Source organism: Petromyzon marinus, chromosome 49 (assembly GCF_048934315.1).
Source record: "Petromyzon marinus isolate PM22_M1 ecotype Great Lakes invasive population chromosome 49, UKy_Petmar_22M1.pri1.0, whole genome shotgun sequence".
In the NCBI taxonomy this organism is placed as follows: domain Eukaryota; kingdom Metazoa; phylum Chordata; class Hyperoartia; order Petromyzontiformes; family Petromyzontidae; genus Petromyzon; species Petromyzon marinus.
Genome location: NC_133715.1, coordinates 8,836,710 through 8,857,125, shown reverse-complemented (window position 1 = coordinate 8,857,125; position 20,416 = coordinate 8,836,710). Strand labels below are relative to the sequence as shown.

General features: G+C 53.4%; 2 protein-coding genes across 6 annotated transcripts in view; one reads left to right on the top strand and one right to left on the bottom strand.

The window, feature by feature from the left end:
* CMSS1 (cms1 ribosomal small subunit homolog) overlaps positions 1-20,416 on the top strand; it is a 177,378-nt gene that overhangs the window by 41,186 nt on the left and 115,776 nt on the right. The gene's annotated exons all lie outside the window — the stretch shown is intronic.
* The window catches only part of LOC116952906 (filamin-A-interacting protein 1-like), a 128,410-nt gene that overhangs the window by 34,167 nt on the left and 73,827 nt on the right, over positions 1-20,416 (bottom strand). The window contains exon 1 of one of the 3 annotated variants that reach the window (XM_032972599.2): positions 5,451-6,001. The exons of the other annotated variants lie outside the window; for them this stretch is intronic. Within the exon in view, the coding sequence (XP_032828490.1) occupies positions 5,451-5,512 (62 nt within the window). The 5' untranslated portion in view covers positions 5,513-6,001. Of the gene's footprint in view, positions 1-5,450; positions 6,002-20,416 lie in introns of those variants that run through there. 3 annotated transcript variants of the gene reach the window in all.

Genomic DNA, 20,416 nt, shown 5'->3' with positions numbered 1-20,416 from the left:
AAAGAGCAAAAGACCAACAATGTTTTGCTTTGTGGACAATTTGTTTTTGTGACCCTGCTAGTGTTACCCATTATTAAAAACCACACACAGGATGGGAAGGAGACAAAAAACGAGCGTGAAAATAAGAAGCCGCGTACGCTGCAGGTGAACTGAAAACCGCGCCGCCCTCGTTCACGCACATTTATCTTTCAGCGTTCGCTTTTGATCGGCGCTCTCGCTGTGGCCCGCGCTCGCTTGCGAAGTCGAGGGGCGAGACCCGGATCGTGTGGCTCAGGGCTCGGGGTGGGGTGCGAGTTGGGGGGGGGCGGGGGCGGGAGCGGGAGCGCCCCCCCCCACCTCACACTCCTCCCCCCCCCTTTCCCCGCGTGTCGTTCGCGAGAGACGGTGGCCGCACTTGCTGAGTGACAGGCCCTTTCAGGCCGCCGGTGATGTCATGATTCGCTTTGATCGCCGCGGCGACTCGGTCGAGACACATGCGCCGCGCGCTTTTTAGTGCCCGCTTATTAAATGCGCGTTAGCCGCTCAAAACGTGCGCGCGCTTATAAATGTGCTCGCATATGGGGGCGCGCGTGTGCTCTTTGTGCGTCTGTGGGGAGTGGTTGCGTCGCGGTTAGCACCACGGACCTGGCGACCCGGGTTCGATTCGCGCTCGCGGCCAACACCGGTGACAAATATCGGAACCGGTTCCTCCCCTGGGTCGACTCAGCCGAAAATGAGTACCTGGTGCGGTGGGTAGTAAACATCGCCACTGGGGAGACAAAGGCGGCCGGGCGTGGTGCTGGCCACCCACCCTACCCCCTCGTGTGCCGTGCCGGCCTTCATAGGTGCTCGCTAACAGCACTTGCCCCCAACAATCTGTTTAAGGCTACGCGGGGGGGATCTTTGTCTCGTGTATCTGCGGGTCCCGTACGCGAGCTGATGTATTTGTGTAACATCAAGGAGGTTTACAGCACTGCCCGTCAAACCTTGCAGCCTTTGCCGTTGTGCCTGTCTCACGGCGGTTGCTGTATAATGGATTATCGTTCATACCGACAGTCCGCCGACACACTCCGGGCTCCGTACACGCGAATTCCGGCTCCGTACACAAGAACTCCGGCTCCGTACACACGAACTGCCACTCCGTGCCCCCCTAGTTATACAGTCCAAGGGGTTCGCTTACTTGTACTCCGAATTTGGTCGCCCGAGTTCGACTCGCGGCCACGGCTACCGTCCGCTGTGAATGATATCTGAACCAGTCCTGCCTCATCACCCCCCCCCCCCCCCACAACTTCCCGTGCACCTTCATGAACCCATACTGAACGGCGTGGTGAAGTATGGTCAAAGAATCCTCACAACCAACAGCATGCGTGGAGGCTTTCACCGAGCAGTGAGTTTGACAAATGGTTCTATAAGTAATCGACTCAATCAATAACAATTATCTTCAGGAGTAACATTCACTGACTGTTCTCAAATATGTCCACAAAGACTTCTCGCAGCAACCGCCGTTCGCCCTGAAGTGCCATCGACGCCACCACGGCACTTGTGCCAGGCTAGGTGCACGTACATATACAACGCGCGCAGAGATTCGTTGTTGCCCTTTCCTGCTCATTTAGCTCACTTCCCGGGACGCCAGTGTCCAAGAAGACAAATTGGCGTCTCTCGAATCCAAATCCGTGAAGTTGTTGGTTTCAAAGTGTTTTGTCGAGCAATACGCGCTACGGAAGAGGCCACGCACCCTCAAACAGGCTGTATCCTTTGGTTAGGCGTGTAGGAACCTAGGAGTGCGGGCTGACTGACTTGCAAGGCTTTATCGCGTGTGTTGGGTGAGTTTCGGCGCAAGGCAGTGTTCTACAACCGGCCATGTGGCTCCGAGGTTGGAGTGGCGCAGCTCGTAATTGGGAAGGAGGCTGCTTTGGGGTTGACTTGGCACATCATCATCATCATCATCTTTCCTCCCGGGTCGGATAAAATAGGTGCCACTTTTGTAGGGAAGAACAGCAGTGGTTGCCGTAAGGATATACCCACGCCCGTCACGGGAAGGCGGCGTTTCCACCACTGGCACCCATGGCCTCGTCGCTCATTTGGCCTGGAAATCGCTTGGACTTTGTGTGTCTTCTCGAGAGTCGAAACAACATTTTGGCTCAGTGGACAAAATATCAACGGTAACGCGAACGCAACCCCGGTCCGGTCCTGGAGAGTGACCTTTGGGGGGGGAGGGGGCCCATACAAAAACCCCGCGTGGGAGTGCGCACCACAGTCAATGTTAAACGCATTTTAAACAATTGTTAAACGCTAATCAGAATAAGTAACGATGCCCTCTCCTTTTGTTTGTCATACATTCCGCGCTCGCTCACTCGCAGGCTCTCCCCAACCCGTGTACACGAGTAAAGGCTGCGATGCACGTCGCTTAATCAACTTTGGGAATGCGGCAGAGTGGGGGGGGGGGGGCTGAGATTTCGGCAGGAGAGGTGGCGAGGGCTTCGGCTGTAGGGGGGCTCAGCCCAAACCTTCCCCGCGCAGCACAGGGCTACCCTTGCTGATCAGTGTGACCCCTGGTGGAGTTCGCCGAAGAAGAAGAAGAAGAACACCCATCCACGTACGAATGAGAGCAACAAGCTCTGAATTCGTGGTTGTTGCCCTCCGACGTTTTGAGCGTTGTCACGGCCCAGAGCTTCGCCGTTGCAATTTTGCCGCGCTCCGTAAATCATTGACGAGCAAATTGGGCTGCAAAATAATTGCGCTCTAACAAACATGTGGCCACTGGACCACGGCAATGCGGGGGGGGGGTGTGGGGGGGGGGCTTGGAAAGGTCAGAAGGTCAGGTGCAAGTGGACCAGTGGACCAGTAGCAAGGTCTCGGTGAGGACCCTAAAACATAAGACCTTTAGGAGGACCTCAAGGTGATAATTTGGGTGTTCATGGACACCGTTGCGCTGTCCTCGTGCTGGCTTGTAGTGAAATTGTGCTGCGGCTTGCACCACACCACGTGCAGATCTTCACTCTCATAGAGTGAGGCTTATGACTGGGAGAGCCGATAACATTGTGTTTGCAGGTTACACATCCACCTCGTTATTCAGCTGCCTGGAGACGCGTGTAGCTGTTCTAATGGCCGCGGTCATATTATCCGTCTCCTGCCTATTGCATAGGTTCCAAGGAATCGAGATAGAGTCGCTGAAAAGAACCGAGACGTATTTCCTGTATCCATCGACTAAAGTGCGTTGGCCAAATCCATCGGACAAAATAACAGTGCCCGATATCATGATATCTCGGAAGCTAAGCGCAAGTTGAGCCCGGTTCGGGTGACCACGTGGGCTTTCCAGGTTGCTGTAGGCGCGTGGTTGTGAGGGGTGGCCAGGAGATTGCAGTGCCGAGTGTTAACCCCCCCCCTCCCCACACACGATGGCTTTTCTCCAGGTTCTCCAGTTTCCTTCCACACATAGCCAAAACACCGTGCGTGTTGGCCAAACATCTCAGTGCGCCGGGATCGTGCTCAAAGAGTGTCTTGCACCTCGGCCAAGACTCTCTCGAGTCAAAGGTTAATTGGCAATAAACGGCATGCCCCGCCCTGCGATGTCTTTAGCCTCATCGCTGCTGACGGCAAGGCCCCACGACTTCGAGAGAAGGCCCGCTGGAGAATATTTGTCTTACTCTTGCGTGCCGGGTAGACGTCTCGCAAGGGGTTGCACGCTTTACCTCGCCACAAAGAACTCGTTTCTTTAGAACGGCTTTTTGTCCGTGTTCAGTTTGTTTTTCTTCCCAACACGCCTCCGATAAGCACGGTTGGCTACGTACGTTGCAAAAGGAGTTCAACGTACGTACGCGCGGTACCCGCTGATCAGTCGACTTGCTCTGGTGAACCCACTTATGCTGCTGGGTGAACTGAAGCGACAAACTCTGCATGGCAAGTCCGGCGTGCTCACCGTCAAGAGTACAGTGCACCACTGCGGCGGCGGCCCTAAATAAATCGGCACAAATGATGACGAATCGACGAACTCTGCGGCACACTGCGAACGGGGAGGGGGGGGCGGGGCGGGGCGGGGGGCTTCGTTGTCCGTCGCGTTCGTTTGCATCGCTTTAATCCTGGGCGCTCACAAAGGGGGCCGAGGTTGAGCCTCGCTGTGCCCGAGCATCGCCGCGTTGAAAAAAACGCATTGATGGAGGTCAGGGAGAGAGGGCACGGGGGGCGGTGGAGGGGTTGGGGGGTTCGGCGAGGCGGTGGGGGTCACGGCTGTTGCTGCTGTTTGCGAGGAATTTGCCCCCCACTCCCGCCGTTCCAACTTTCTGGTGGCGAAGTTGAGCGATTTTGTTGGAAGTCGATTTTGTCAACGATAACGTTCCCCGCAGGGCCTCGAGTGTTTGCGTGCCAGACCGTCGTCGCTGTTGTTGTCAACTTTGCCATCCGCAATTCGGCAAAAGGTCAAAAGTGCAAGCCGTGCAGTCGCTTTGCTTACGCCACTGCCGGCGTGAAGGAGCTTCCACGAGAAAGAGCCCTACAGGTTATCCATCTTTTGGCCTACTCTTCCATCCTGGCCAGACACATTGGATGAGTTTAACATGTAGGATTTCGCGATTCATATCCATACCAAAGTTTGTTTGTCTTTTTGGGTTAGATCGCGTTAGATCCAAATGTGCGTCGCGTTAAACCCCGACACAACAGCCAATTAGTAAGGTTTGTCACGTAAAACATCTTGGGTGAGATAGCAATATACACACGCTTTATCCCCATCGCACGAGACCCGACGTTTAACTAATCGCGATGCGCACAATTACACTTTGGGTGGACAGAGCAGCGGAGGATTTAAGGAGCTTGCACCGTTGTTTGGGCTGTCGCACCGAGAGATGAAACCTGCAAACTCTGGATTGGTCTGCAAAGTTCAATGTGCTGACCATTGCACCGCGGCCACCCCCCATCCCCCCGCTTCTAATCGTGCAGGGAGTGAATACACAAACGCTTACGGACGCTCTTTGTGAGATTATTGTCCTGTTGCACGTTCAGCCCGATGTCTGCGTCAATACGGTGTGGTCATGGCATTGACTTGGCTGTCACGTGAGATACTCGAGGAACAAGTGCAATGTCTCCATCTTAAAAAAGCAAATGACGAAAAGCAAAAACATCCGCTAATTTATTGACCTCAACTCAACTTTAAGCTGAGCGACAACGCTGACATCACCAACATTGACAGCTGCCTGCCAGAGGACCGTCTCATCGTTCGCTTGCCTCTAGCGCCACAGCGAGCGTGCGACACGCGCATGCAACATCGCCGCTCGACGCGCTGTCTGCGAGCGAGCCGCGCTGTCTGTGAGCCGCGCGCGCTCTCGCTCCGGCGTGACAGCGCACATTGCCCGGGCCCCGTGTTACGCGTGACCCTGGCAACGGACAGCAGGCGGGAGAGGACGCGCACCAGACCACGGAGAATAGAAACAACAAACGAACAAACGGATGAACGCGACGCGAAGGGCGCTCTTACTCACTTTTTGCAAAGCGTCCTTGTGCAAAACCGGGAACCGTCCGGTGAATGAAATTCACCGGTCATTCGCTACATTCCTCCTCCGAGTCGCTTGCCACGCGCGGGACGACGAGCCTTGCCTAGTCGATGCGCCTCTCGGTGTGCATCGTCTCTTCGCGGAGGGAGGGAAAGACTTTCCTTGTCGCTCGATCGACGCGAGCCCAACTCCGGCTATGCTCGGTGCAGAGACACCCCCCCCCGGCGACCGCGATTAATTACATTGCTTGGCGAAAGCGAGATGGACGCAGAGCAATCGCAGGGCTGATCCGTGCGTCTCATCTCCGGCGTGGCTCTGCCCCTCCGTCCATGGTTTGTTTTGTCGGAGATAAACAAAATGTTTCCCCCCCCCCCCCCGTTATCCTCCGCCGCCGCGAACGCTGCGATGAAAAAAACCAACTCTGAACATTGCCGAATTGGCCGTGCTCGGGGGCGAAGTTTTCCAAGCGGGCCGCTGCCGCCGCCACCACCGCCGCGTACTTCCCAGCAAAACAATGAGCAAATCAATTCTGAAACAAGCGCTCGGCTGTTAAGCCCCCTACCATTACATCACCCCCGGCGCCATATAAGGCAAATGCCCCTACCCCCTTCCTCCTCCTCCTCCTCTTCAGCAGCTCAGTCCCATCCCACTGCGCTCCCCCCCACCCACCCCCGCTGCTGCCCCCCCCCCGCTCGCTCCACCTCCCTCCCCCACGCTTTGTGCCTGTCTGCCGTCTGGTGTGTGCACGTGTGTGTGCGGGTGCGCGCACCGTGCGTCTTCACGTGCACGCGCCGTGCGCGCATGTCTCTTCCTCCACGGGGTGTGCATGTGTGCGCGTTCGTGAACGTGGTAGTGCAGCGGTGAGCGTGGCTGCGCTGCGAAACCGGCGAGCAGAGTTCGATTCCCGCTCACGGCCAACACCCGGGGGACGAGTATGTGAAGCGTTCCTGGGCCTCCCCTAGGTCGACTCAGCTTTAAATTAGTACCTGGTGTGGTGTGTTAACATCGCCACTGGGGAGAGAAAGGTGGCCGGGCGCGATGCTGGCCACCCACCACCCTGTGTGTCACGCCGGCCTTCATAGGCGCTCGCTAACGCACTTGCTTCAAGAGGCTATCGGGCGATCTTTGCCTTGTGTGTGCGTTCATGTACATATGTATTCGCGGGATTTTGTCGTGGGACGTGTGTGCACACACGCGGGTGCGAGTGTCTGCACGGGTGAGCGTTCGTGTACGTGCGCATGTGAAGCACGCTGTGTCAAGGGTGCGTGTGTCTTTCTCCGTGCATGCTGCTCCGTGTGTGCGTGCACATGTTGGTTCGACTCGTTTGCGTTTTTGCAGCACTTAATGCGATCCAAACCCCCGATGAATTTCAGTAAACTTCTAAAAATGGCACGTACACCGCATCTGGGATGAAACGTATCCGGCTGTACGCGTGCACTGTTGCCGCTCGTTTCTCTTTGGGGTTTGCTCGTTAATTTTAAAGATTTTTTGTTCGCGCTAAAAAAAAAAAGTCTCATTCCTCTCATGGGTTCCGCTTGAGCTCATTGGAGTGGCAGTCGCGAGTGGATTATTTCCAAAGTATGGGAGTGCAAGCCGGAGTGAGAGCGAGTGAGAGAACGGGCTCTAAGTTTAGATGACCCATGGGGTAGAGGGAGGTCGCTGTCCAATAACATCTGGTAAAGCGGCCGTGCTTATTTAGCACGCCCTACTCTGATGATGATGATGAGCCCCAGAAGGGCAAAACTGGTCCAGAGTTGGCATGCTTAAATACATCCTGCTAGTTAACATGAGTCTGCTATGCCAGTAGGCCAATTGACTTCGAGGTGAAATCTGCAGCCCAGCAGCTGCTATGCTCAAGCCACTGCTGGCGGAGGGGCCCCCACTACAGGGTAATTGGTCTACTCTTGGAAGAGGTGGGAGTACGGGACCCACTGCCCCGCCGCACGCAACCTGCCGATCGACTGACTGCGGTGCGCCCATCTGTACCGCTGGCTGGACGGAGGGCAAAGGCGATTTGAGAAACCTTCAGGTTTCAAGAGCTGGCTTCGGGAGATCGAATCGAACCGGCAGCTTCCCTCGACTAAAAATACATCGAATATTTTGTTTCCACGGCGACACGTAGGTTCATTTACTAACTCTCACAGTGCGATTTGCCAGCCGACAATTAACTCCGTGCGGTCTGAAAGGGACGGCAGGCACTGCCGCCTCGGGTTTGATTTATGGCGGCGCGCAGGGGGAGACCGCTGCCGGCCGCAGGGAGACGAGGTCGTGTTTGCACGCCGCGCGTGTTTGACCCCGTCCCAGGAGGCCCCCGGGATGACATGATCTCCGGAAGTTTTCCGGAGGCAAAGAGCTGCACTTTCGTCAAGGGCTGGGGAGTTCCGCAACGGTTACCCGAGCGTCCGCTCCGACGACTCTCTCGACAAGAGTCGCCCGATGATTCTGGCGCTTTAATTTAATAATATCAATGGGATTTGTAACTCGCGCAGCATTTCGTAGACGCTGAATGACCGTGCGTGGAGCCGCGCTCGATGTCGCTCTTAAACTTTGCGGTGGGACCTTTGAGTGTCTCTTGAAAGGTGGTGTGTGGATTGAACGCTGCTGCTGCTGCGAATGTGCATCGGGGGCTGACGATGACCGCGCGGGGGCTGCCGCGGAGAAACGAGACCGGGCAGTGGCCAGCGTCCTGCTCCTCGGTGTAGAGAGGGAGGAGGTTGTGTGTGTGTGTTCTTTTGTGTGTAAATGAATGAGCAAATTAAAGACGCTTCAGATAGTGTCTGTTGCCAAGTGGTGATGATGATAATATAAAATTCGGAAAAAATCACGTGTATATCTTAAGTAATGTGAGTGTATATATAAATAATATAGGCTTGATATAGACGATGTTATTGTAAGCAGTGCTATATGCTGAGTAAACAAATAGTTTTAAAATGTGCCTCTTCACATCACATGCTCTCTTCCACGTGAGTCGGGAAGGGAGGCCGCTTAGAGGTAGAGGCGTGAATATTTTCGATTTTTTTTTGTTCTTTAGCATTTCGGACGACCGACCGTAATTCTTTCCCTGCTGGTCGTTCCCATCCGCATCCTCACATTGTGTTTGTATCGTGTTTGTGCAGCGTTTGCGAGCGCGGGGGTCTACGTGACGTTACCTGACCTGCTACCGAGCACGTGCTTTCTCAGGCGTTGCCTCTCGAACGTTAAAATTTAACGAGTGACACGCCACCGCCGCCGTCGTCACCAGCGCCGGCCAAATTAATGTAATTTTTTTTCCCCCCGGCGTTTTCCTGTTAAGTCCTCGCGCGTGTTCGGCTGAGCTGCGCTTCTTGGTTCCCCGTTTCCAAAAAAAGCACTCCGCCCATTCCGTAGAATACACGCTTTGGAACGATGGAACAAAGTAGGTGTGTTAAAGCACACGCTCCCAGGAGTTACAGGGTGCGAGATGTTAACTCTCTCGCTGGGTGTGCAGGAGGTCGCGGGTTCGATCCTTACCCTGTAGCAGTCTTTGGCTGCTACAAATTCCCACGTGATAAGCCACTTCGTTGAGCTATCATTTGCGGCCAGGTCACTTCTGAAAAAGAGCCATGTAGCTCAGTGGGCCTTACCTGCTAAAATAAAAAAAATAGTGTTAAAAGTATTGTTGTATATATTTTATTATTTTATTGTTTCCCTTCAACGTGACTTTACCGAAAGAACCAAGAATATGAATCACTGCTGTCACGAAAGCTTTAAATCAAAAGTGTTAAAAGTGTTTAGTTTACATGTTGACGTAGCCGAGGGTTCACGCCAGCCAGGTCTGTCGGTGTCGTCAACCCAGAAAATGTTTCTGCACCCCGGGCACACCGCATCCAGTATACCGCTGACGTTGGAATTGGCCACTGGTCTTTTATAGCATCCAGTCTACCAGCCAGCGACCCAGGAAGAATTCGGTGAGAAATTATTTTCGGGAAAAACAGCCGCAATGAGATTGCCGCCGGCGGAAGAAAAGGAATATTTGTCAATGTCTCAATTGTGCCCCAAGGTGACACATGGAAGGTCGGGAAATGGATTTGACGATGAGATTAGTGCCCAAAAACCTGACCTTGTGTTTTCGGTGTTCCCTCTGTCATGCTGGTCAACGCCTCCGTCGAAATTATGTAAAAATAGAATCCTCCACACGCGCGAGCCTCTTGCCCTCTCGTCCCAACACGACAACGGGAGTCGTCAATCGATTCGAAATTAAATTCTCGACGGCGGCGACGGTTGGCGACGGTGGCCACGCGGGGGTCACCGAGCATCCCGTGGCGTCCGCCAAGCCACGGCCGGACAGTGCCGCGCGGCTCTTTCTCGCTCGCTCGCTCGAGAGAGAGAGAGAGAGAAAGTGTGCGATCATCCTGTTCCCATGACCTCACGTCTCCGAGCGAGGGTGCAGCGCCCCGATCTTCCCTTTTGTCTCCGCGCGTGTGAAACAAACAGAGGGGGGCGGCACTTGGTGGGGAGAGCGGGGCTCTGCCTTGAGCCCGGGCCGGGCCGGGCGAGGTTTGGTTGGCACGGGACGGACGTGGGTGCGAGAGGACAGCGCGTGGCCGTGCGCGTACGCGCTCACGGCCACGCGCGCATCGGCACGCTGGTAGAGAAAACATGGCTTGGTTCCCGTGATTGAAGTGTGTGTGTTTAACTTCTTACGTACCGTGCGGAGCCAACCGTGCTAATCGGACGTGTGCGGTAGTGTTATGCACACGTACACCGCTTTGTCAATCCACTGCTGCCGTGTTGGTCATTCGGGTTGATTGAGCATTCTTCACGTTGGTTGATGAAGGTGGACAGGGTGGGGGGGGTGTCCCAGGAGCCACTGATGTTAGCCGCGGTCGGGAATCGAACTTAGGTCTGCGGCTTAAGACTGCAGCTTGCTAACCACTGTACCACCAATTCACCGGGTGTCTTATAGAGCGAGAGAGAGAAACTGACCCACACCAAGGGAATGTGTAATCTCCTGCCCTGGCTCACAGCTGACAATGCAGCTGAGAACTGAAATGTTATTTTGATACGCGCTAGAGTTTTGACTCGGGTGTGAATGGGTTTTATTTCTGTGCACAGAACTTCATTTCATTATCATATATTTAAGATCAGGAGATATGGCCCCCGACCATAACCACCTCCGGATTGGCACAGTCTGCACCTGCGATGAGCACGTTAAGCTATGTACGGTGTAAAAGAAGTTCAACATACATACACACTACCGTACATCAACCATACGGGAACTATAGTACTGTACCACAGTGGTCTATATGCATAAAACCCACAGTTCCTTATGTTTGTCCCAAAAAAAAAGGAGTTAACAGCATGGAAGTGCACAAATCTTGCTCATAGCTCCTCCCGCAGCCAGCCACTACCGCACGCGAGCCTGAGCCACTCCTGTATCATGTATCGGCAAATAGGCATGCGGGACATTAAATCAGGGGTGGGCATCTCTTAAAGCCAGGCAGTAAAAAGCGTGCAGACGGACTTGAGCAATGCTGAGCGAGGGCACTGATAAATCCCTCGGCCGAGGATGACGAGTAGCAAACGGGGGGATTGTTTAGCGCGGTGATAAAAACGAGTCCAAGCATGCGGGGGATTATCCTGTCCCTCCTTCCCCTCAATTACTGCCTGTCCAGACGTCCCCGAGTGACCCGGGTGCAGGGGGGGAAGAAAAAAAAACCCCCACAAGCCTGGCAGTCAGCTCGGAGTGGATGGTGGGGAGAGGTGGTGGTGGGGAGGGGATTGGTCGCATTCGATTATCCCAAATGAGTATTTGCAGAGGGGGTTGTGGGAGAGGGGAGAGAGGGGACGCAGGAAGCCACGTGTTTAATAAGCACGGCCCCGTGTGTACGCCGAGGTTCACAGCGTTTACGAATCGTGCGGCGGAATTTAAAGTCTTGTCAACGTATGGCCCATGTTTAATGAGGCATAATAAAGCGGCCCAGAAATAGGGCCCGGGGAGAAGCGGGGGAAGGCACTGAGGGTGGCAGCTCAAGCCCTCTGCGGTGCGCAGAGTACACAGCACGTTTGCAGGCAATTGCGGTTTTCAGAATTATCTTGGAATTTCGCTCTCGGGTCTGTTGCGAAAGAATAATGGGAGGCCGAATGAATGCACGTATGAAATATCGCCTAAATGTTTGTTCGTCGCCATGGTATTGCCCTTTGCCATCATGCAAGGATTAAGCCCAAGTGAATCGTTAGGCTTATCGTCATTTTCTCTCATTTATGGCATTGTGGCGCACGTGCTCGTCCGGAGATCTGTGAGTGTGCGTGCGTGCGCTGTGTGGGAGTTTGTGTCTCTTCTCCCCCCCCCCGTCTCTCATCTCTCTCGCACGCCGCCCCCCCAGGCCCCAGCTGCGCCTCTAGACAACCGCGGTCCCCGCTGCCAGACTGATGTCATTTTCGCAAAGGCGGCCATCCAGGACTAATCCCTGGCCAGGACCCTTTTTCGCTCCGGCCATTTACATCATCGAGCAAACGACCCCGCGGTGTTCCCCCTACAAATTGGTGAAGTTGAAACCGTTCAAAGTCCACCCCACCGTTTCGTCCGACTCTCACTCTTTGATTTTTAATCGCCGCCGCTGCCGCCGCCGCCCTGTAAATAATTACGCCACGCCTCCCACGTAGTGGATCCCGATGCGCCCTGTGGCGGGGGGGGGAGGGGGGTCCACAGCAGCGGGAGCCGTCCGCGTGCAGGCGCGACGTGAACCCGCAACCCCGGCCAGCGAGCGGGCAATTCAATCCGCCGCTCGGGTGTTTGTTTTTTTTTTTTGCGCGAGAGCACCGCCGTGCCTCAAATATCCGTGCCTGGCCGCAGAAGAGGCTCCGTGACGTCTGGGCACCAACTCTTCCGGCGCGTGCGCCGACGCGATCTCGGGTAGCGACCGGCGACGGCGGCGGCGGCGGCGGCGTCAGGAAGCGCGGAGCACGGCGTATCCGTCGCTCGTCGGTTGAACGCGCTGCCCGCCGCACGACCGCCCCCCCACGGTTTGCCCCCCGCTCGGGTCGGGCGGGGGGGGGGCGGGTGTACCAGAGGCCACTGATGTTAGCCGCGGTCGGGAATCCAACTTAGGTCGCCGGCTTAAGACTGCAGCTTGCTAACCACTGAGAAACGGAGAAATCTCCCTCCCGGCCGTCACTGTCGAGGCAGAACGCTGCTGCCCTTCCCCGCGTGTATAAACCGAAGCAGCTGCGATTCAACGCCGCCAGCAGATGTCTAGAAAACCAGTGGCACTGCTGGTCCACTGCAGGACCCCCCCCCCCCACCACCATCCCCCACCCCCTTTGAATGCATTAACTCCTATTGACGTGACGGAAGAGAAGTCGACGAGAGACAAAGGCGTAGTGAGAACAGAGAACTGATGTCGTCGATTATTCGAGATGTAGTGAGATGAGAGGTGCGCACACGATAGCGATGAGAATAGATTGTATTGGCTTGTTTTGGCTTATTCGATTCTTGCGTCGATTAGGATTTGAATTTTGAGCCAATATTCGACGCATCCATTTTGCCATAAATCCCGGGGGCCCTTGAGCTTCGGGAGGCCCTGAGCTTGGATTTTTTTTTTCTCTCGAGCACCGCCGCTGTTGGAAGGCCGGAATTTTCGAGGTGGCGATTTCGCTATTCCCCCTACCGACGGTGAATAACAGTTGACGTCATTGCTCGGATTCCTGCCGGGCTATGACATGTTACTCGCCCAGCGGTCGTCTGCCCTGTGACTCCAGCCCCTACCCCCACCCCCCGTAGATAACGTGCACCAGAATGTGTTATTATTATAAACCGCTCTGAAAGCCCAGCGGCCTGCGTTCTGACTGAAAGGAACAGAGGGCCTCCCCCCTTTTTTTAATTACCGAGTAGTCAATATTATTTAAACTCAACACCTCACTTTAAACCGCCTCGTAAAACGCTTTGCGGAGCAAACCGTAAAAAAGAAAAAAAAATCTCTGTTCAAATGTTACGAGTCCAGGTGTCGAGCTGAGCTTCGTCGAGGCGAGCAGCAGGCTTCCAATCAAAAGATCGTGAGTTCCAAGAATCCAAAACAAAATTTAATCGATATAACATCTAAATGTAATCGTAATTTTCATTTTGGCCAGGGTCGATTCGTTAATTTCTCCCTCCCCCTACGGTCAACAGATGAAGTACGCGTAATAGTTCACCTCCTTGTGTGGTGATGTACCAGACGGGCACGTTGGCTGATGGTCAAGAATAATAACGGAGTGGGCAACCAAGGAATGGAATGTCTCCGAGGCGGTGGGGGGGTCGCGGTGATGTGGAGCGATGAATCGATGAAATCAGCTGGGTGCCTGGTGGATTATTATTACATTTGGTTGGCACAGCTCGAGGAGGCCTGCAAATCCAGTAGTGGATCGCCCGACGATGGTGACCACCACCTAGTGTGTACAATTTGGTGGTTAAGAAAACCTTAACACCTGTTTTATTGCCAGAAAGGGTAAAACCTATTCTTTTTTTTTTGCACACTTGCCCCAAGTCTGTTGAAGGCTATAACGGGGTGGGGGGGGGGGTTGATCTTTGCCTTTGTATATATAAGTTGGGGGGGGATAGGTTTTGTGTCTTTGAGAAGAAGAAGAAGAAAAGCGGTTGCCATTTTTGCTCGTGACATAACCCGTGGCGTTGTTTGTTGTTGCTAATCGCCGTGCAATCTGCACCCCACAGGATTCCCGGGGCCCTTTATTTCGCCTGTAACGCGCCCCGAGTACCCGCCGTGAGGTCACACTTGCGGAATTTCTGGCCCACCCCCCTCGCCCCCCCCGTGGCACAGAAAGGTTCACTGTGGAAGTGTAACGCCACAAAGACCTAAACCTGCTCCACCGTATAGCCACGAAACACAAAGCGGGTTTTTTTTTGGGTCCCTATTCTTCCTTAAAATTACGTTTGCACACATATCGCATGTGAAAACACATTTCGTGTATTGTTTTACATGGGTATGGGCAGTTAATGAAGCTCGTATGCGTTACCCTCCTTTTTTTTTGCTAAACTCACCTAAAGAACATTCGGGGAATTTATTTGCTCCGGACGAGCGAGGATCGAGTTTTGAGCTCCCCTTCGGTTGGCAACGCGGAGCCGTCGGATTGGCTGTGGTCAGGTGTGGCTGCGCATTTGTTCACCGAATGATCGATTGTTTTACCCCGGCTTACCATTAAATCACCTGGACACGCCCAACGTAGTCGCTTGGGAAGAAACCCCGCGTCCCACAAGTAGCGGAGGCAGTTCATCACGTGGTAGATGTAACAGCTCTGTGCGTGATGTTTGCGTTTATTCGTAGGGAACTGTAAAGAGGTCAAGGCCAACTATTGGGTTTATTTTGAAGTCCCGTGTTTATGCGGTAAGCACAATATACTACATCGGGTTTATTTATATATATAAAATGTCAGTGTTGGCTAAAGAGTACCTGTAGAATAAAGTGGGACTTAACACGCAGACCTGTGTCAATGCACTGCTGGATGACCGCCAACCTCTCACTGTCCTGCGATGTAATAAACAGACAAACATCCTCCATAGAGTCTTAACAGACCGTTGGGGCAAGCACTGGTAGTGAGTACACATCGCACCAGGTACTCAATCGCGGCTGAGTCAACCTAGGCGAGGCGCCGGACCGGTTCAGATAATCGTCACCGGTGTTGGTCGACGTCAGCGGGAATCGAACTCGGGTCTCCAGATTCGTAGTGCAGCGCGCTAACCGCTGCACCACCGCTCTGCTGTGCAACTCCTCTCTGACTTACATGTCGTTGCGAAGTTTTAATTCTGCAACCCTATGTAAATCCCACTGCCGGACGAAGGCCTTCCTATGCTGTGTTGGTTATGGGGGTTGTTTGACCGTACTTCACCATGCTGGTTAGTAAGGGTTGAAGAAGGGGTTGGGGGAGTGGGCCCTAAACTGGACCAGGCATCATTCGCCGCTGATGTAGAGTATTTGACTGCTCTGAATTTCCATGTGCTAAGCCACTTCGGTGAGCTATCGTTTGTGGCCAGGTCACTACTGAAAAATAGTTACGTAGCTCATTTGGGGCCTTACCTGTTAAAATAAAAAATAGTGGAGTTTGGTTTAGCCGTGGCTGGGAATAAAACTCGGTCAGCTCTACGTTCGCGTCTGAGCCGGTCATGCGTATATCCCGAGGCATCATGCTATGAGTCGCTGATTTTTTTTGCCCTCAACCTCGGGGAAACCCCTTTGATCGAATTGGTCAATTTTCTACGGGGTATCTCGCTATTAGCAAAACAACATTATCCTAAAGTAGAATTCGCTTAGGATCATATTTACCAGAGTTATCACGCCCACCGCCACCCTTCTCCCCCCCGGGCCGTTTACGATGCAACGGATGGACAGCGCCAACGCGTTGACGCATTCATCCTAATTTGAGAAGCGTTAAAAAAGAGAGAAGCACGGTGAACGCGTTGTGTTTGAACTGACAGGCGGCGAAGGAACATTATTTTCCATCGCGGAGAAAAAAAAAACACACAAAAAAAACGCCACGAGTTAACAAACCTGCCCGGCCAAGGCGGCTATTTACCGAGCACTCAACGGTCGTCGCTCCGAGCGCTCCGCTGGTGCCAGCTTTACGTCCGTCTCGCAGAGCAGGTGACGGGCGCCTTCCTCCCAATGAAGTAAACGCACGAGAATGCGCCTTGCGGTTGGGGCACAGAATTCGGGAGAAGTGACAACTCCAGTTGAAGGTGATTATTTATTTTTCTTTAACCGCGGTCCGAATTGTCGGGTAACTGCATCGCAGCAATACCGCGATTCACGTCTCCTGTTTTATGTCGTCCCGCGAAAACGTCGTCGCTTTATTGACGACGAGCTTTACTACCCGGCTTCGCCCGAGACTTGGATTCTTGTCTTGGATTAATACACGGCCTACGCGGAGGGTGGGGGGGAGGGGGTGCGTGACGTCAGCAGGCACACTGCGTGACGCAGCCGCATGCGGGTGACATCACAGATGTGACATCACCGCTCACTTGCCGTGCAATATATTATATCCATTATTGCGCCCCCCCCCCGCCCCCCAAAATGCAAAAGTCTATTTTTATACTTTTGGCATCGTGTACAGTCTATAAGCTACGCACATGCCAAATTTCAAGTCTGTTGCATGTCGGGAAGTAAGCTAAACATTTCGAACAGACACACATTCACAAATTTCACTTTTATATATATTGATACCAAGACCCGATTTGTGTCGCTTCAACCCCACACACTCGCGTCGCTGACCGCATCGTCCGTCCTTGTTATCTGTCGCCTCTCAGCCTTCGCCTCCGCCATCCAATACGAACCTATACATCGCTTTGATTGTCGTCGTTTCGATATTCGCCATCGCACCTTCAGGAACGCATCCCCGCCATAAACCGGGGTATTACTGTGTCTATATATATACACTGTATAGGGCTATCGAGTAGTTATGTTTCATTTAATAAAGGAGATTTTTAGTCTCACCAGTCTCCCACTTGGTTATAATACAGGTTTCAGAGGACAAACACCCATGTTAATGTACAATCGTTTGTAACCAGGCTGAGCCCGCCCATCTCACTACACTTGTGGCTGAAACCCAGATTCAAACCCAGGTTGTATGTACATGTATGTTGTATGTATGTTCTATGTATGTTGAACTTCTTTAGCACCGTACCTAGCCAACCGTGCTAATCGCAGGTGCGGGGGAAGGACAACAAACTAAGCACAAAAAGCTGTTCTACAGAAGTTAGTTTTCAATCTAGATGATTTAAAAGTGCATAGCTTCCAGCGCCTTCCTAATATCGAAAGGAAGAGCGTTCCAGACGGCCGCGGAAGCGCATCTGAAAGCGCGGGCGACGCGGTGACCGCCTTTCCCCGATGGCCGAGCCGAAAGCCGTCGCTGCTGCTGCTGCTGCTGCGAAGACAACCGGAGTTCTCGCGATGATGCTTTATGCTCCTCGACGAGAGATCATAATTGCCGGCTCTAGGGCTCTGACCTCTGAACCCCCCCCCCCTCCTCCCCCCAAGTCACCCAGCCACCTCTTGCCATTTCTCCTCAACTCAACACTCGAGCCGCCAGCCCCCCCCCCCCCCCAAAAAAAAAGGGAGTCTGCATTGCGTTGCTCGCCAGACGCCGGCGGGGCTCGCTAATTGCCCTCCGGCTTTCCGCGTCTTCCTGGCGGCTGCCGAGCCCGAGGCCTGCCGCGAGCCGTGACGTTACATAATGGCCGGGTCGTGCCAGCGCCCGTGGGTCGAGTCTACGTGCGTGGCGACGTGTCATTTCAAACTTCCAGAAGCGCGGGGCCCCGCTCCGCGCCTTGTTTCCGACGCCCCCCCCCCCTCCTCCACCAACCCCTCCCCCCCCCCCGAAAGTCGACCGCCGGGCTGCGTCTGATGTGTGCTCACTTTGCATTAAAGTGACACGTTTGGGTGCAGTGAAAACATTTTCTGGCTCGCCGGAGCCTGAGCGCTTGGGACGGAAAAAACTGGGTGGATTTTTTTTTTTACCGGGTGTTGCGTATTCCTTCCAAAACCACTTTTCTGTGATGAGTCATTTTTGCAAATCTGCCACCTTGAAATGAGTCAATAGTGGGTAATTCAATAAAGGCCCTTTTTTTTTTTACAAAAACTACAACTTTACGGTAAAAAAGAATAATCCGAACGTATAATTGCTTTTGAGGTGAATGCTTGTTCTCTGTGCTTGCTGAGCTCACTCTCTTTTATAGCTGTGATATCACTTCTGCAGCCGTTCGCCAAATATGACGTTTCCTTCTTGTTTCGGAGTCGCCTGGAGACACCCAGCGCCGTGTTGGCTCGTTTGTCACTCGGAGCGTTGTAGCCGTCCGAGTGCGAATCTCAACGCGACAGATCGTCAGCGGAAGGCCCTTGCTTGGGTTTCTGTGTCCCTACGTTAACTGCTAGCATAAGACAAATATCCCCCTGTAACAGACTTTTGGGGCAAGTGCTTTTAGGTACCGGCACGGCCACCCTTGTCTCCCCAGTGGCAATATTTACACATTGTACCAGGTGCTCATTTGAGACTGAGTTGACCTAGGGGAGGCCCAGGACTGGTTCAGGTAATCTTCACTGGTGTTGGCCGTGAGCGGGAAACGAACTCGGCTTTGCCGTTTTTTTAGCGCAGCGCGCTAACCGCTCCCTTGGCTGGATTTCTATGTCCGTATGTTAAACGCTAGCGCACACACACCACTTGCGTGTCTCCTGGTTAGCTCTCCGACGCTTATTTCTTCAGGAGCAAGTACAACCAGAAAACACATCAGAGAGCTGTTCAGCACAACTGCGAAAAATTATGCGGGAATATGTCTTATGCTTTGTCAGCTTTTTTTCCCTAAACTTCTGCATGTGCATGCCTATGCACATATTCATCCACAGTATCGCATTTCCTTGAAGTGGTTGCACACAATGATGAATCATCCTACTGAAAATAGAAATGGGGAGGGGATCGGTAACGCTGAGGCTTACGCGCACCGTGTTATAAACCCGGTGACCTGAGTTTGATTCCCAGCCACAGCTAGGATTAGTGGCAGGGGAGATATTAATCGGTCCCCCTTTCCTTCCCATCAGCTTTACAAACCCGCACTGACCAGGGTGGTGAAGTATGGTAAAAAAAACCCTGGTCTTACACAGCATTGGGGTGTGTTCAACCCATCACTGGATTGGCAAAACAGGGCAAAACGTAATTTTAATTCAGAACAGGAACATGGACATTGTTTTAGGATATACTTGAGGCCATTCCCACATTTGCTACCCCCATTTTGCAGCCACATCCTCCGGCCTTCCACGAAAAAAAAGTTGAGTTTTCCATTGTAAAAAGCAAAACGCATGAAGCGTTGCCCAGTTATCATCAGTCCTTGTCAGTTATCGTCTTCTCTTGTGTGACAATCGAGCGGGACCGCTCATCGGAAATTCCTTTAGCATTGTGGAGACCCCTCAAGATGCACACTGTTGTCATGGTCAGAATCGGCGTGTCCGATCTTGAAATTGCCCGACAGTTATGTCACCACTGCAATGTATAGGCTAAAATAAATAAATGGTGAAACGGCTAATTACCGCCGATACATATTTCTCCGCGGTTTTGAATTTTGAGGCAAGGGCGTCTGGCAAATAGCAGTGGCTGCAATTGCGTGCAAAATTTGGCTTTTGTAAGTCAGCTCAAGTGAAACTATGTGCCACGGATTGCCATGGGCTGCCACAGGCTGCCACGGTCTGACTGCCTTCTGTCTGAACGGCACAGGAAACCAGGTGGCCAGGATTAGCGCCAAGACCAAACGGCGTATGTGTGTGTGCATAAACACAGACACAAAGACCCGGCCGTATAGCCTACACTGGCGGTTGCGACGAGTGCTGATAGCGAGCACCTATGAAGGCCGGCACAGCACATGGATGGTGTGGTCAGTGCCAGGCCCGGCAGCCTTTGTCTCCCCTGTGCTGATGTTTGCACACCGCAGCATTTAGGCTGAGTCGACCTCGGAGAGGCTGAGGACCGGTTCAGATATTTCAAATATTCGCCGCTGACCTTGGCCGTGACTGGGAATCGAACTCACGTTAACCAGATTCGTAGTGCGTTGCCCTGGCCACTACACTACACGTACGCACACACGCGCGCGCTGTGTGCACGCACGCTCACAAATGAACACTCGGATAGCACCTGACGTGCACACACTCCTTGCGTTAACTCGTGCTACGTGTTCTTGGTGGGCTCGCTACGTGCCTAATAAAATGCACGCGCGTCGCTCGACACACGTGTGCATGAGCTCACACGTGCCGGCGCGGGCCCTTCAGATGCACGTGCGTTCTCACGCATACCGGTGTCAGACACTTCCCCCCGCACCATCCAAATTTCCCAAACGAGTTCATCCTCGCGGCGTTCGGTTCGTGTAGCGCTGTCTTCTTCCGTTCAATCATTCATCGTCAAAGACGCAGGCTCTGGGCTAGGCAAGCAAGACGCGTTCCTCCCACATTACCGTATTGATTGCAAAG